The sequence below is a fragment of the Phaseolus vulgaris genome, chromosome 5 (genome assembly GCF_051622355.1).
Source record: "Phaseolus vulgaris cultivar YP4 chromosome 5, ASM5162235v1, whole genome shotgun sequence".
Lineage (NCBI taxonomy): Eukaryota > Viridiplantae > Streptophyta > Magnoliopsida > Fabales > Fabaceae > Phaseolus > Phaseolus vulgaris.
The window spans coordinates 4,877,969-4,896,158 of record NC_143502.1 but is presented as its reverse complement, the minus strand read 5'-3'; the positions used below and the strand labels follow the sequence as shown (position 1 = coordinate 4,896,158).

At 34.1% G+C, this 18,190-nt stretch overlaps 1 protein-coding gene and 2 non-coding genes across 3 annotated transcripts; 2 read left to right on the top strand and 1 right to left on the bottom strand.

Moving 5' to 3' along the window:
* Positions 1-499: 499 nt before the first annotated feature.
* XIF (myosin-like protein XIF) lies at positions 500-12,894 on the top strand. The gene is made up of 40 exons (XM_068643209.2): positions 500-810; positions 925-1,053; positions 1,869-2,012; positions 2,118-2,263; positions 2,348-2,504; positions 2,580-2,638; positions 2,730-2,889; positions 2,974-3,123; positions 3,216-3,352; positions 3,433-3,579; positions 3,812-3,913; positions 3,995-4,052; positions 4,134-4,235; positions 4,320-4,357; positions 4,575-4,701; positions 4,786-4,956; positions 5,047-5,178; positions 5,275-5,381; positions 5,677-5,737; positions 5,847-6,024; positions 6,145-6,350; positions 6,567-6,686; positions 6,791-6,889; positions 7,104-7,319; positions 7,758-7,897; positions 7,975-8,076; positions 9,173-9,410; positions 9,477-9,524; positions 9,619-9,678; positions 9,772-9,942; positions 10,072-10,224; positions 10,304-10,510; positions 10,590-10,739; positions 10,831-10,901; positions 11,005-11,104; positions 11,200-11,256; positions 11,354-11,410; positions 11,622-11,702; positions 12,269-12,351; positions 12,478-12,894. Exons 1-40 carry the CDS (start codon positions 808-810, stop codon positions 12,617-12,619), a joined length of 4,809 nt encoding a protein of 1,602 aa, XP_068499310.2. The 5' UTR covers positions 500-807; the 3' UTR covers positions 12,620-12,894.
* A 722-nt stretch (positions 12,895-13,616) lies between these two features.
* Positions 13,617-13,719, bottom strand: LOC137836252 (U6 spliceosomal RNA). The gene has a single exon (XR_011085231.2). It is a non-coding gene; the product is annotated as a U6 spliceosomal RNA (small nuclear RNA).
* A 1,914-nt stretch (positions 13,720-15,633) lies between these two features.
* Positions 15,634-15,706, top strand: TRNAK-CUU (transfer RNA lysine (anticodon CUU)). The gene has a single exon. It is a non-coding gene; the product is annotated as a tRNA-Lys (tRNA).
* The last annotated feature ends 2,484 nt before the right edge of the window (positions 15,707-18,190 follow it).

Genomic DNA, 18,190 nt, shown 5'->3' with positions numbered 1-18,190 from the left:
GACAATTGACTTTAAGGTATGCTTCAAATAGAGTTTGATATACACATCTCTTCTCTTCCAAAAGTAGTTATTATACAAAAGATAAACAAATTCAAAGAACTGCTAGACACTCTCCCATATGGTTAATCACTTTCTTTTTGCATGATTATATAGAATGAATTATGCATGAATATATAGAATGAGTAAAAGGTGACTAGAGGATGGTAATTACTGTAACAATGAAGTATGACAAGTAACACCAGCTGTGTATGTATGCTACTAGTACTACTCACCATAATACCAAATAATACACATCTGACCAATCCATAACAAAACTATTTAAAACCAAAATTATGATGATGCACCAAAACACAAATTATTCAAAATTATCAGCTGGAGGACGGTGGCTCATTCTTCGTATGGCTTAAGCAACATGGCCCCACTGGTGTGATCATGTTGCAGGCAGCAGACACAGGGATTGAATATTTGAATAATTATTTTTTGTGACACATTTTTTTCTGGGACTTGTGTTGGTGCCAAGTCAGCATCTGTCGTGGAAGGAGCAAAAAAAAAAGTACATGGGACTGTGAGGGAAGAAAAGGTGGTAAGGTGAGGTGAGGGGGTGCTTACTTCCCCTTTAGCTTTAAAGAGTTGTTAACCACCCTGGCATTTCCTATGCCTTTGTTTTCCTTTTGGACATTCCTTTCTGCTTTCTCAAAACTCTGCAACACACACCAGCATTCTTTGATCCACTTTGCATTCATTCATATTGGTCTTGTTCCACAAGCCACCATTCTGATTTTCATGATCAGAAGAGTTTAGCATATCATGGTGAGAATCTGAACAACAAAACTAGTTCTCTTTGTGCTGTTGATCACCTCTCAACTTTTCTGGTGTCAGATCATGTGTGTTAACACTTTTCATGCCCTTTTATGATTGGTTCAGGGAACGCCTGTGAACATCATCGTTGGATCACAGGTTTGGGTTGAGGATCCGGAGGTTGCATGGATTGATGGTGAGGTCACAGAAATCAATGGCAAAAATGTAACCATCATTGCCACAAATGGGAAAACTGTAAGCATTTATTGGAATATTCTAAGTGTTGTCATTGATTGGTGAAACACTTTGAAACTTGATTAGAATTGGTCCATATCATAGATGTTGATATAGAAGGCGTTTCAGAGATAGGTGCAGATGTTTGCTTTTTTACTAGGATGGCATGGCTACTTTGGATCCGAATGATGGAAATGGAATAACTTGTTTAAATAATCATACAAGATGATCCATCAACTGTAAATTTTATTCATTTTGTTCTGTAACTGGATTTTTCTTACTATGGTATTGTGTGAAGTGAAAACTTAATATTATGTTATGCGATAATAAAGCTGAAACTTGATCAGTTTTTGTTCTTAGCCTGGTAGTAGAGACAAGATAGGTAGAAAAAATAATAATACAAAACCAAGGTGAAATTTCAGCTCAAAAGCTGAGTCGCAATTTTCAACCTCATCACATCTCCAATTTTAGAATCCACAGGAATTTAAGTCGCAACACATTCTTGTGTAGAAAAAAAAATTATTCTTTTCCTATCACATTTTAAATAAGATTTCCAAATACAGCATAATAAAGAATTAACTAGTTGCTGAAATGAGGAACTTACAGTTTATATCAAATCAAGTGCTTATCATTAGATTAAAAGCTACACTTAATAGTCAGGTAACAACTTTATTTTACTTCTTTCGACAAGCTCAAGTACCATACTTTGACTGCATTCTTACCCAAAGCCACTACCCCTCCCCCAGAATATGTCACCATTCTCACAATTTTGATACTTGAAGTAAAACCATAAAGGAGAATATAAAGCTAAACATTTGCATTTACCTCAATTTCAGTTGGTGGCAGAAATTTCAAGCATATACCCCAAAGATACAGAAGCACCACCTGCAGGAGTTGATGACATGACCAAGCTAGCTTACCTTCATGAGCCAGGAGTCCTGCATAACCTTGCAACTCGTTTTTCTCTCAATGAGATATATGTGAGTCACAACCAGTCAACCAACTTGTCAATTGTCATTCTTAATATATTTGATAGATATAAGGAAAAGAGAGTAAAATCTGACAAAAATAAATGAAATAAACAGACATATACAGGGAATATCTTAATTGCAGTGAATCCTTTTCGAAGATTGCCACACTTGTATGACATCCATATGATGGAGCAGTACAAAGGAGCAGCATTTGGAGAGCTTAGTCCTCACCTTTTTGCTGTAGCTGACACATGTTACAGGTATATTTACATCAATGTAGAAATATATTTAGCACAAGTAGACTCAGAGATCAATTATAGAGTTGACTCAGTTAAATGCATCAGGGCAATGATAAATGAAAATGGAAGTCAATCCATTTTGGTAAGTGGAGAGAGTGGAGCTGGTAAAACTGAGACAACAAAAATGCTCATGAGGTACCTAGCATTCATGGGGGGTAGAGCTGCTACAGAAGGAAGAACTGTAGAGCAACAAGTTTTGGAGGTGAGTTTGAACTACTTACAAATCGTTTCTTAGAACCCAAATAAGGTATATCTAGTGACATTATCACTTCTGCAGTCCAATCCAGTGCTGGAAGCATTTGGAAACGCCAAAACGGTCAAAAACAACAATTCAAGGTAAATTGTATAGATATATTTTCTCAGGTCTAATTTTCTATAACAATTCCCATTTTAGTTTATCTTACAAAATTATATGAGTTTGTTGCAGTCGATTTGGTAAATTTGTTGAAATTCAATTCGACAAAAATGGGAAGATTTCAGGAGCTGCAATCCGAACATATCTCCTCGAAAGGTCACGAGTTTGCCAGGTCTCTGACCCAGAGAGAAACTATCATTGCTTTTACATGCTTTGTGCAGCACCACCAGAGGTGACTTCTCTATAATTATCCTGAAAATAATTCAGTAACATACCATTACCTCACTAAATCTAACACTTAAAAGTTTCTAAATAGGATGCCAACAAGTACAAGTTAGGGGATCCAAGGCAATTCCACTATCTTAATCAATCAAACTGTTATGAAGTGTCAAATGTAGATGATGCAAAAGAATACTTGGAGACCAGAAATGCAATGGACATTGTAGGCATTAACCAAGATGAGCAGGTATTGGATCAGTTCATAAGGGCACCACATTTTAATGAAATAGTGATTTGATTATATCCAAACAATTGGTCAAATAAAATTTCCCTTCACAGGATGCTATCTTCCGTGTGGTAGCTGCAATCCTCCATCTTGGAAACATTGACTTTGTCAAAGGGAAAGAAGTGGATTCTTCCAAATTGAAAGATGATAAATCACTCTTCCACCTCCAAACAGCTGCAGAGTTGTTCATGTACAAGCTTTGATCTTCCCATCAGAACTGTATAATTCATATGCTTCAACTTCCATGTCTCTTAACATGTTTATGTTCAGGTGTGATGCAAAATCACTAGAAGATTCACTTTGCAAGCGTGTCATTGTAACTCCTGATGGTAACATCACCAAACCTCTGGACCCTGATGCAGCTGCTTTGAGTCGAGATGCCTTGTCAAAGACTGTGTACTCCAAATTGTTTGATTGGTAAAAACAAACTCACTAATTCCACCACCATGTAACTAACCTTGTTCAGTACAGAACATTGAAAATCTAAAAACTATGATGTAAAGGAAACATACTTATTCTAAAATACATATAATGCAAAACTAAATCTTCTGTGAATAGAAGTGCTTTGCTTGTATAGCGTATTCTATGAGCATATTTTCAGTTGAGACAAGGAATGACAAATTCTAAACGCATTCTTCAAATCTGGCAGGATTGTGGACAAAATTAACAGTTCAATTGGTCAGGATTCCAATGCAGTAAGCATAATAGGAGTCCTTGACATTTATGGATTTGAAAGCTTCAAAATCAACAGGTAAATAGCATAATTATTACCAGCAGAAGAACTAGAGTTTCCACATCTCTATCTTGTAATCTCATTGTTCTCCATTTACAGTTTTGAGCAACTATGCATCAACCTAACGAATGAGAAGTTGCAACAACATTTTAATCAGGTGTGGTGATAACTTCTAAATACAACTTGAGCATCATTATTTGCTGCAATACATAATATAAAAATGCATCTGTTTCAACAGCATGTATTCAAGATGGAGCAAGAAGAGTACACAAAGGAGGAAATCGATTGGAGCTATGTAGAGTTTGTGGATAACCAGGATGTTCTTGATCTTCTTGAGAAGGTATTCTTCATCATCATCATTGCTTGTGGAAAGATTTTTTCTATCAGATAAACTTGTGAAACCCTTTGTATGCCTTTCATACAGAAACCAGGGGGAATAATCGCTCTTCTAGATGAAGCCTGGTATGTCCTTTTACTCAAAAAACTGTGAACATATTTACATGAAAAATAAAAGAACAGATGAGCATAGTTGCTTATTCTATGCCTGCGAAATAATTCCTCAGTATAGAAGAATAGGGTGGAGCAACTCACTCAGATGGATTTTATTTCCTTTCTATAAACAAAAAGCAAAAACTATTAAAACAGGTGAAATTTTAATTGTATTCTTCTGCTTCTGCAGCATGTTCCCAAAATCAACTCATGAGACTTTTGCACAAAAAATGTACCAGACATATAAATCCCACAAGCGCTTCAGCAAGCCAAAACTTGCTCGAACAGATTTCACAATTAACCATTATGCTGGAGATGTAAGTGAGAAAGTTCTAAATTTTTTCCTTGGCCATTCACCATGAATTAGAAATTAATCATCACACAACCCTTTTGATGCACAGGTCACATATCAAGCAGATCATTTTCTTGATAAAAACAAAGATTATGTTGTAGCAGAGCATCAAGCTCTTTTATGTGCTTCCAAGTGCCCATTTGTTGCTAATCTTTTCCCTCCTTTACCAGAGGAGACATCAAAGCAATCCAAATTCTCTTCCATTGGTTCACAGTTTAAGGTAACAGTTCAATTTCAACATTACTACTTCTCCCTACTTCTAGAAACAATCAATCCTTGAATTGCTTCTGGATCAAATCTTATTATGTAGCACCAACTGCAATCTCTCATGGAGACACTGAATACAACAGAACCCCATTACATACGATGTGTGAAACCAAATACAGTTTTGCAGCCTGGGATCTTTGAGAACTTTAACGTCTTGAACCAATTAAGATGTGGGGTATGTTTAACTTTTCAAATTGTCTCTGAAATACGTGATTATTCAGTGAATTTGAGAAAGTTTCCCAGCATAACATTCGCATAAAAAATGTTTCAGGGAGTACTTGAAGCAATAAGGATTAGTTGTGCTGGATATCCAACAAAAAGAACTTTTGAAGAGTTCCTTGATCGTTTTGGAATGCTAGCCCCCGATGTACTTGATGGGTACAAATTATTCTTGTCACTCCTATGGCATTCACACCTTAAAGGAATAGAAAATAGTGTTAAGAATTATGAATCAAAGATGAAATGCAATCATGTTCAGCTAAACTACTTAAAGCATCACTTAAATATAATACATAAGAATAATCTACTTTGCGCTTGCATCTTGCATCATAGAGAATCAATTCAGGATCACTTGAAAATAAATATCATAAATCTCTCTCTCATTTTCAAGTCCAATAAAATATATGTTAAGCTTCATACACCTATATGATAAATAATGCTTTCTTCTGTGCAGTTCTGATGAGAAAAAGGCCTCTATGGCCATCTGTGATAAGATGGGCTTAAAAGGCTATCAAGTAAGTCTAAAAATGTTACATGGAACCCAAAGGCATGATTGTCCATAAATTTTTTTGCAATTTATATGTTATAATCTGTAATGCCTTTCTACCCTAATGTTCCAATCAGATGGGAAAAACAAAGGTATTTCTCAGAGCAGGTCAGATGGCTGAAATTGATGCACGAAGAGCCGAAGTCTTAGCTAAAGCAGCTAAACTCATACAGAGACAAATCCGAACACATTTAACCAGAAAGGAGTTCATCACCCTAAGAAAGGCCACAATTCATATCCAGAAGATATGGAGAGGTGATCTTTCTTCACAATATTGCAATTTTAGACATGTCCTCCTTTTCCTTAACTGCATGATTGTTGGTACTGTCCTGGAAATAACAGGAGTTATTCTTTTGTTGGATTTCATTTTTTCAGCTAAACTTGCACGTGAACTCTTTGAGAATATGAGGAGGGAAGCAGCTTCTATCCGGATACAGAAACATGTGCGTGCACACAGAGCAAGAATGTATTATACATCATTACAAGAATCAGCTATAGTTCTTCAATCAGGCTTGAGAGCATTTGCAGCACGGAATGAATACAGGTACAGAAGAAGAACAAAGGCTTCAACGAAAATTCAGGTAAATACACCATTAAAAGGAATATATAAACACCAACATAGATAATGACATGCAAAACGGAAAAATTGGAATGCAAAATATGTTTTCTCAATGAAAAATTCATCTAGGTTTTCACAAGTAAAAACTAGAAGATAGTTCATATATAAATATGCATAATATGAAATTACATTGCTTCTCTTTATAATTTTAACTGTTCCATTTCGTTTCTCTTCACAGACACAATGGAGAAAAGTCCAAGCTCTTTCTGATTACAAACAGCAGAAGAGAGCAACTGTTTCACTTCAATGTCTTTGGAGAGCCAGAATTGCAAGGAAAGAGCTCCGAAAGCTTCGGATGGTGAGTTCTATTTTTATGTATCATTTTCATTATTTTAACATATCTACATGAAAAAAAATGTTACAAAAGTATAGGCATGGTAACAAGTTTTAGTTTCTGAGCAGGCTGCAAGAGAAACTGGTGCACTTAAGGAAGCAAAAGACAAGTTGGAGAAGCGTGTTGAGGAGCTTACATGGAGACTAGATATTGAAAAGCACATGAGGGTATAGATTCTCAACTAATTTCTCCTCGATATATGCAAAAAAAGATTTGAGTGAAATGGTAATGCCTATAAAATTGAGCAGTGTATTATCTTTCAAAATATGATTTTTTTTAACAGATTTTAGTCACTATTCAAGATAGTAGTGAGAAGAAAAACTTTTATTCATCCGTAAAACATTTTATCCACCCCATCTAATCTGGAGAAAATAATTGTAGATGGATCTTGAAGAAGCTAAAGGGCAAGAGATTGCAAAATTGCAAAATTCATTACAAGAAATGCAAGCTCAGCTAGATGAATCCCAGGCAGCAATTATACATGAGAGAGAAGCAGCAAAAATAGCAATTGAACAAGCACCACCAGTTATTAAAGAGGTACCTGTTGTGGACGATACAAAGCTAGAGTTACTGACAAATAAAAATGAGGAGCTGGAGGTAAATCTAAAACTTTGTCCTACTACATATTTGGAAAGTTTACTTTCAGCATTGAAATGGTCGAACAATCAAATTACATTAAGTAACAGTTCCAGTTTGTTATTAAGTTACAATAAAAGAAAAATGTTCATTTAGCAGTAGTATCTGAAAATGGTCTTATAATAAACAAATTTGATGTACATGAAGAAACATTAAAATTTTCATCATAAAAGTATGAAATACTTCAAAATAACAAAAAAGGTTAAGGGTGGCATTTATTGACAAATAATGTTGTAAAGAGCAGGAGAAAAGAAAAGTGCACACACACACATATACATATATATATAAATATACATATTATGACTGTCACACAAGCATCCAAACAGCTCAACACATAAAAATTATGCAGTTGACACTTAGTAAGATGAAAATACTTACATTGAAGTTCTGAAAATACAGACTGAAGTAGAAGAGCTTAATAAGAAGATTAAAGAGTTTGAAGAGAAGTTCTCAGAAATTGAAAACGAGAATCAATCAAGGGTGAAAGAGGCGGAAGAAGCACAGCTTAAAGCAACACAACTTCAGGAGACTATTGAAAGGTTATCAAGTAATATTAGCCACCCAATATCTCTTCCACTATAAACTGACATTGACTATCTATTCTTTATCACTTCAGATTAGAATTGAGTTTGTCAAACCTCGAGTCTGAGAACCAGGTTCTATGCCAGAAGGCTTTGGAAGAATCAAAAAATGAAGAACTCTTTGAAGAGATCAAAATGTAAGTTCTAATATATTATTCCCACCATTTTTATCATTTCTATGCTTTATGTATATTTAGCAGCTGGAAGCCTGGCTGCAGTTGAATGTAGCCAATAAAAAAAGTTTATGTGCATATATGAGGTCTCTTCTTTTAGAGTTAAATACCTTGATGGACACAACTCCCTTAGCCAAAGGTGGCACACAAATGATACACCAAAATATAGGAGACATGTTCATCTCATGTGTAAGACTAGATATTTGTAAGTGATTTCATAGCACGTGACACAATAGGTCCATCAAACCTGTGTAGGATAGACTCTCATTTCATATTAAGAAGTGAGTTTAAGCTTGACTTATCCTTATGAAAATGGTTTGGAAGGTGAGAATTGTCCCAATTATATTGTGTAAATTCATCTTATCTTTAATCGATGTGAGATTTTCAACAAAATTGATACATCCTTTCATTTTAGAAGTTTTTAATTCACTACATTTCTATGGTTACTTTGCATTTAGTACCTTCTGTAATAATGCAATAACTTTGCATTTAGTACCTTCTGTAATAATGCAATAAGTAAACAGTTTTCAGTGCAGATTTATCGTATTTTCAAGTTTCAACAAATAAATTCAACTCCATAACACAGACCATAATAAATTTAGGAAGTAATAAAATTGTGAATGGATCATGTCCAAAGAGTGTGGCCTTTTAGTTTGAGTGACCTATTTGTCCAAAAATATATAGGCACTTCAGATTTATGGACCTCTTGCTTGTATACTTATTAACTTTTTTTAACTTATCAACGTGGGACTTATTGTCAAAATTTCTCTCTTTGACGATTAATTTATTCTGCTTATGTCTATAAATAATACATATCCATTTACAGTAATTAAGACGCGATTACTTTATTTCCTACTTTATTTAGTCAAAAACAGGAAAGCTAATACTGTACAATGAATAAGCAGATATTTATTCCTAATATATACAATGTATATCATGAAACAAATAATAACAGAATCCCTTATTGACGTCATTGTCCAAATAGAAGAAATATAGAAGCATAAAACAGAAAATGACATATATATTGTATTAAATGCTAAAATTTAGATGTTGTCCCCAGCCTCAAGGGTCAGATAGCAAATCTAGAATCAGAGAATGAATTCCTACGGAGCCAGGCAGCAGCAGCTGCTTTAGAGCATAAAGTCCATCCAGAGAAAATAGAACCAGACCATTTAGCAGCTGCTTTAGAGCAGAAAGTTCATCCAGAAAAAATGGAACCAGACCATGAAGTTGCTGTTGTAGAGAAGATAAAAGTTCAACCAAGAGTTATTGCAGATAATATGACTTCCCAAATCAAGGTACTACCTTAGCTTTTCCCTTAGAAATATTTCACCATTTAAAATTTATCTTTTATGATGTTGCAGAATCTGGATAATGGAAATCAGACAGAGGAAGAATGGCATGCAAGAAAAGTATTTTAAAATTTACCTCACTTCTTCTTTTAGAATTCCTGGTTGTGTAATCAACAACAGTGTGTTCATTTCAAATAATAAATTATGTTTACAGGAACCAAAAGCACCAGTCTTCTTGCTTACTAAACAAAGATCACTCACAGATAGACAGCAGGTATGTTTCAAAGGCAAGACAAAGTCAGGGAATGTTATGCAGTTTCACACTAACATGAATAATACTAACAGTTTGCATATCTCTTATAAACAGGAAAGTCATGATGCACTGCTGAAGTGTCTCGCTGAAGATAAGAGATTTGAGAAAAACAGACCTGCTGTTGCTTGTATTGTATATAAAGCACTTCTTCATTGGAGATCCCTTGAAGCAGACAAAACACATATTTTTGATAAAATTACACACACTATACGATCATCTATAGAGGTAATACTCTCCAAGAACTTTAGTATATTAACAAAGATTAAGGAATTTTAAATAAAAATCCTCATCTCAACCTGAATTTAATCACTCGTATTGTTGTGAGAAAGTAACTTGCATTTTATGTTCTGGCAGAATCAAGAAGGAATCCATGATCTAGCCTACTGGCTTTCAACTACTTCAACACTTCTGTTTTATCTGCAATGCACAATGAAGGCCAGCAATACAACTAAGGCAGTGTCACGTAATCGAAACTCCCCTGCCACTTTGTTTGGAAAAATGGCACAAGTAAGCTTTTCAAAAGTATGAGTTTTCATTGTATTAAACCATTGTTTAAAATATAATGGTGCATGATATGCAAATTCAGGGTTTGCGTTCATCTTCAATGGGCTTGGGGATTTCAAGTGGCTACAGTGGAATGGTTGAGAAGCCAAATGATCAGTCTAAAGTAGAAGCCAAATATCCAGCTATTCTGTTTAAGCAGCATTTAACTGCATATGTGGAGAAGATATATGGAATGATCCGTGATAGTCTAAAGAAAGAGATTAGCCCGTTCTTAAATTTGTGTATTCAGGTAAGGATCACAAGATCAAATCCAAATTACAACAGAAAATTATGTTTGCATAAGGTAAATCTTTCATTTCCACTGGCAGGCACCAAGATCCATAAGGACTAGATCAATAAGAGGATCATCCAGAAACATCCATTCAAATATTGTTGCAAAACAGCAAGCATTACATATGTACTGGAAAGGCATTGTGGACAAGTTAGATAGTACCTTGCGTATATTGTCTGAAAACTTTGTAAGCATGAATTACTCACTTAATATTGCGTATGCTAGTTTGCAATTTTCAGAGAATAGATTTTCCAATATTATTCATCTTGTGACTTCAGGTGCCTCCCATCCTTGCAAGAAAGATATTTAGTCAAGTTTTCTCATTCATGAATATCCAGCTATTTAATAGGTGACCAGACTTTCCACAATTGCACAAAACATCTTGAAGTAGTGAATGTTTACTGAATTTAATGTAAATTCTCACGAAGTTTTTGAAAACTTTTGTCTGGCAGTTTGTTGCTTCGTCGTGAGTGTTGTTCCTTTAGCAATGGAGAATATTTGAAGGCAGGATTGCATGAGTTGGAACTATGGTGTCTTAAAGCAACAGACCAGGTAACTTTATATATTTGCCACAACCAAAGGAAAAAGTGCAAGAGTAGACACATTTTCTACATATTTTTATCTTTTGTATTTGGTTTATTTTGCAGTTTGCTGGTTCATCTTGGGATGAACTCAAACACATACGCCAAGCTGTGGGATTTCTGGTATACCTTCTTAGATCAAGATTAAAGAGAATGCACTCTTAACTCTTTCATTACCTTTTCCTCAATATTCAGTTTTTAAAATGCATTATTTATACAGGTTTTGCATCAAAAGACTCAAAAATCTTTGGAGGAAATCACAAGTGAGCTCTGCCCGGTAACGTAACTAACTCCTCTTTCAAAGAAACATCATGCTCAATGAGTATCTTACATAGTTTCTACCTTGAACCTATATGGATTAAACTAGTTTTTGTCTAACATGTAGAAATTAAGAATGGGCTTTTTCTTTAAATTTATCTAAATCACATATATAAAGTACTGGAAAAAGAGCCTAACTCTTGTTTTCTTGTTTATTTTTCCTATATCAGGTGTTAAGTATTCCACAAATATATCGTATTGGAACTATGTTCTGGGATGACAAGTATGGAGCACAGGGATTATCTCCAGAAGTAAGTCCTTCTCTCCTAAACCATGTTTATCTCTACTGCATTTTTTTTGTACAGTTTGTCCAACCTTTCAAATTCATTTGAAATATGATGAAAATTTTCTAACATTCAATTTGCTTCAAAATGCATTTACATCTTTAGAAGAAACAAAAAATATTGCTGAAACAAAGAAACTCTGAAACTAGAAGTCAAACTACCACTTTGAGTTAAAATATTACACTTAACAGATTTGCATCATAACAATACTTTAAAACAAATTGACAATAAACCTCCAATAATAAGATTCAAAACCGTAGAGAAATAGTAAACTTTACTGAGGTGGTCCATAAAATCTAGTTGCATTTGGCGGAATAATCAAAACTCAAAGCTGAATAAATCATATTTCTATATCGGAAATAGAACTAGCCTATTTATATCCTAACATCAAAACCATCAAATCAACTGAGTGACCCTTAAATTTCAACTGGAGCACATGAATTAATACAACAGAATACATTAAATTAATTAGTATCATAACTTACCACACATGATAACATGTTTCAATTTTTTCCCCCTTCTGACTTTTACAGGTCATTAGCAGAATGAGAGTGATTATGACAGAAGACTCAATAAGCATACATAATAGCTCATTCCTTCTAGAGGTGGATTCCAGGTAATTAACTATTAACATGCTTCTAGACCCATTTTGAATTCCCCCTCCCCAAAAGTCTCTCCATGGCCAATAGAAACACAATTTGCTGACAAGCTATATTGCACTGGTTCCTTTTACAAAACTCAGCATACCATTCTTGATGGAAGAGATGTTTCGGTCCATGAGTGACATCCGTCTATCAGACATGGATGTGGATCCACCACCAATACTCAGGCAAAGGTCTGACTTCCAATTCTTGTTGCAACAAATGGACAGTGACTCTCAGTGAGCTGGTCAAAGTTTGCTGCTGATATTAGTTATAGTTTCTGATTTGTATTGATTTAATTTGGGTTTGGTGTGGAGAGAGTAATTGAGTGGTGAGGTGAAGAATTGTAATTAGTTTATTTATTTATTCTAATTCTTTTCATTTGTTTTGGGGAAGATCCAAATTTTGTTTATTATTCTTGTAAGGCTTCTTGTCAAGGAAGGCCACAGTGAATTTTTGCCATTGTTGTATAATGTTACTTAAAAAAGTAATGAAAAATGAAGGGAAGTTTGGCTTTAGTTCAATTTAGCAAACTAAACAAAGATATTTATTAACAATTGACTCAGAGGATCATTTTTTAGATCTGAAGTTGTTCAATAGAAGAAACCTAATGGAAGGGTGAAATTCAAGAATGCTCTTATTTCAGAGTTCCCAATGAAAATGGTTCAGAAAGTATACGATACAACAAGAATTTTATACAATAGTACATTTAAAAGGAAGGTTAATATATTCTCCAATACTAAGTCTCCATATCATGGGAATATCTTTTTTCATTATTTTTCAGAAGCTCTCTTAGAAAGTGCCAAAAATGGACATTTATTTCTCTAAAATAAATAAAATCAAACACATGCACTAACTTATGCAGCAATTTGTATGGAGGGTTTGTCAGGAATTTATTTATCTGTACAAAAGAATTTAAACTAAGGGAAGCCAATCTGATATCCTAAACTAAATGCAGTTTTTATGCATGTTTTGATTGGAGGTCCTTTTATACATCCCATTCTTCATTTGTGTAGGAAAGACACTTTAATTGGGGTCACTGTTAGCCTTGCAATCACCATAATCCGATTTTGTGGAGTTGAGTGAAACCCTAAATCAGAATCTATGAATTTGCTGTGTCTCAGAATAATGAACTTCAGATTTCACCACCTCATTGAAGAAATTTAAGTGACAAAGAAAACACATATGAGCATGAAGGCAAGAGTGAATAATCAGATAAATAAAATGAAGGGGTTGGAAAAAAAATTTGGACCATTTCTCGATTTGTGCGTGTCATCCTTGCGCAGGGGCCATGCTAATCTTCTCTGTATCGTTCCAATTTTATCGGATGTCCCCGAAGGGACAAGCAGGGGTTGAAACTAAAGAATTATAAACACTTAGCTAAACCACTATTTAATCAATGTGGGACTTGTACTCGTGCCTACAAAGTTTACACCCCTGATTTGGTGAGTGAATAGTGAAAATTTCACTGGGTGGAATGCGGTGAAGAAGATGCAACTCACTGGTAAAAGAAGGAATTCTAAAAGTTGGTGAAAGCAAAAATAACTTTTCAAATTTTTAATAAAATTTATCATTACAATAACAATTTAAAACTTATTGTGAAATGTTCCGAAAGTTAAAAGTTTAATGTTAATTTTTCAGAATGAGTTCATTAAATGTTCTCCCTCATGATCTTCCTCTCCTTTATGTATTCTAAATTTTAATTCCTATTTTTCTTCTTTATTCGATGGATATTTTTGGTTTAGAATCAAAGTTGTCAAAGTTTTTCTTTATGGCTGGTTTTATGATTAATGGTCTCACTGTTGTAAGAATGACATTATGACTTTTGTAACACAAATGAGAATATTTTACAATAAATTAGAAAATACAATTGCTGGTTAATATTATTTTTAATAGAAATATTAAGTTTTAATATAAAGAGTGGGAATTCATTTACTCAATGAGTAAAGAAAATTAATTATTCTTAATCTCCACTTTTTATCTTATTTACATTAACATGTACATTAATAATCTCTCATACATATTAAAATGTATCTATAATTTTATCTACTCTTTATTAATAATATATTGTTAAAACAGTTATCTTTTTTCTAGTCATTAGTATATAATAGTTGTTAAAATAATAAACATAATCTATAATATAATAATAAAAAATAAATGAAATTATTATACTCAATTGTGACTTCTTTCACGTAAAAAAAAATTATTACTCGCATAACACATAAAATATCTCAGTTATCACAATTTTGAATCTCTATTTAAACTAAGTATTATTTACTTTACTCTTTTTTTTTATAAAAGATGAGCTAAATAACAAAATAATGTGTTATTTCAACGCTCCATATTAAGTGAAAAAAAATATTTTCTAAAAATAATTAATTATTAAAATAAAAATTGACATTAATTTATAACTTATTTAAGTAATATATAATGGATATTTCCTGATTTTGTGTATATGTTTCATATTCATATTTACACTTAATTACAATAATTATCTTATGTAGCATAAGAGAATAAATTCACAAGAGATGTTATTGGGACCTATGACCCATTCATGATTTATTAATATAAAAGAAAATGAAATTTTGAGATTTGAGTATAATTCTATGAATATCATCAGCAAAATGATGATTCTTATAGTAAAAGATTTATTAATCAAGTAGTCCTGCACTAGTACTCTTTCTAATAATATTTATTATGAAAAATAATATAGTATACATTTTAAAATTGTTTCTCTGACTACAAATATTTTCTATACCACTTTAGATAATACTTAAACTCCTATTGAGATTAATTAAGAACCTAATTATTTTCTTATTAACTTCATCCTAACATTCACAAACAAGTTTGATAATAAAAAATAAAAGTAATCCACACTCAAATAGTGAATATGCAATAAAATACAAAATTGTTGAAGATCAAAGTTACAAAGCTAATAATTAAACTATTTTGTGTTTATGATGCTATTTTTAGTTATACCAAATATACAAATATATTCCAATATTTTTACATTTAATATAATTAAATAATTCACAGAGGTTCCACGTATTTTCCATAGCAGAAGCTCTAATATCAGTGAAGACTTTACCACAGAATGAAACTGAATACTTTGAGAGATGATGTTGTGAGAAAACTTAGATATGCATGTCAGAACTGGGGCTTCTTCCAAGTTCAAAATCATGGAATTCCAACTCATGTTTTCAATGAGATGATCAAAACACAAGATATAATATATGTAAAACGAATTACAAATATAAGCTCGTCTAGCTCAGTTGGTAGAGCGCAAGGCTCTTAACCTTGTGGTCGTGGGTTCGAGCCCCACGGTGGGCGAAATTTTGTTTTTATTTTTGCATTTTCCTTAGCACCTGTGCTGCAGGTGGGTTTATTCATGCATAAAATAACATTCATTCATCTCCAATTAATAATTTTGGTTTGATACTTGTTTGATCTCTTGTATAATCCTTACAATTTAATCTCTACATTAAAAACTACGCATCTTAATACAATATTTTTACTTGTTTCTGTTCTTACTAAAGGGTTAACAATATATTTTTTTATTTCAGCATAATTTTTCATTGAATCTCTCAAATTTTCAAATCAAAACAATTAAATATTCATTCAACTTATTCATTTTCACTTTAGCATATAAATGAAATTTTTGTGTAAAAAACAAGTCAAAAAAAATACACAAGAAAGAGGTGTTGAGTGTTGATGACAACATATCTTATAATCTATTTAACCACCAACTCAACAATGTAGATTTATATGCAAATTTCTTTTTGCGTTTGAGATTATCAAACCAAGTAACTATGTCTCACAAGGGTACTTACAATACATCACTCGAAAACAAAATGTAAATATAAAATATGACCATTGAAACAATATAGGTTATGTTAATAATACATTTTTAATATTTTTTTATTGCAACATATTTATTCTGTACCGGTCGGACATTGGATAACCGAGTCAAATGATATTTACAATATAACAAATACGTAATAAAGAAGTAGTTGTAACTGGCATTGAATGAGTCAAAGACATACTTCGAGATACACTCCCATGACATCAGGAATCCTCTACACACGTCTTGGTGAACTGATTACCTACCACTACACACGTCTTGGTGGAAGAACAGCGTCGGCAGGCAGATGAAATGACTCAGTTGAAGGAGCAGAACAAAAGGCTGCTTCAACGACTCGAAGAGTACGAATGGGAAGAACACTCCCACACACCAATACCAACACCACAAACTCATCAATCCAAGACAAAACCACCAACTCTCCAAACCCATGGGACACATCACACTTCCTTTACACACTCAACCCACATGAGCATTAAACATATCGCTCTCGACAAGGAAGAAAATCCAAAAGGCCACCCTTTCACGGACGACATTATTGCTACACCTCTTCCTGATAAGTGGAAAGGTTTAACAATGAACCTCTACGATGGTTATACTAATTCGAACGAGCATCTGAACATTTTCATAACACAAATGACTTTGTACACCATAGATCAGACGGTGTGGTGCAAAGTTTTTCCCACCTCTCTGAGGGAGGGACCACTAGGATGGTTTACCAAACTCCCTCCAAACTCTGTGACTAGTTTCAAGGTCCAAGAAACAAAGTTTACCACCCAGTATGCCACGAGCAGGCCCCACCGTACTTCATCCATGTCTCTCCTCAACGTAAAACAAGAAAAAGGAGAATCCTTGCGAGACTTTATAGATAGATTCAACAAGGTTTGTATAGGGATCAGGAACTTGAATCCAGAGATAGCAATGCATCACTTAGTCTCGATCATACTACCAAGTCGGTTCACTGAAAGCCTAATAAAACGGCCACCATACGACATGGATGAACTAAGAACGAGAGCCACCAAATTCATGCAGATAGAAAAACACGTTGATTATCACAGGAAAACCCAGGCAGAAGCTTCTGAAAAAGAAAGGGAGAAAAATAAAGGCATCCGTCCCCCTATGATGGGGACCGACCGATACCGTCCGAACTGAGGTTCTCGTTTCCACAACTACACCCTTCTGACGGTACCTAGAGGAAAAGTTATGGACGAAGCCTTACAAGTCGAACTTATCCCGACACTCAAACAAGCGCAAACACCACACAATGTTGATACGACCAAACGTTGTCAATATCACCGCAATTATGGCCACACGACCTAAGGCTGCCAAGCATTAAAAGATAAAATAAAAGAACTTGTCCAAGTCGGTCACCTCCGCAAATTTATTAAAACGTCTACCACCGCACCACGATCACCCCAGCGTGACACTGACTACTCTAGAGACAGAGAACGAGACCCATCATCCAATTGTTAAAAAAGGCGTCCAGGTTTGAGTGGACCGCTAAGTGTGAACAGATTTTTCTCCAGTTGAAAACATTTCTAGCATCCCCGCCAGTTATCCAAAAGTCGAACGCACGTGAACCTATCATTGTTTATCTCGCTGTTTCAAATGAAGCAGTGAGTTCGGTCCTAGTGCAGGAGATAGAAGCAGAAGAAAGGCCAGTGTATTTTGTTAACCGGGTACTCCACGGCACGAAAATGAGATATCAAACGATTGAAAAGGTTGTGTTGGCCTTAATTATAACCGCATGACAGATGTGGATGTATTTTCAGAATCACCAGGTTATAGTTAAGACTAACTATCCTATTATGAAGATTCTAACTAAACCAGATTTAGCTGGACGAATGATAGGATGGGAAATTGAATTATCATAAATTCATATTCAGTACCAACCCAGGGGTGCAATCAAATCCCAAGCCCTTGCCGACTTTGTAGGTGAACTTGCTCCACAACCG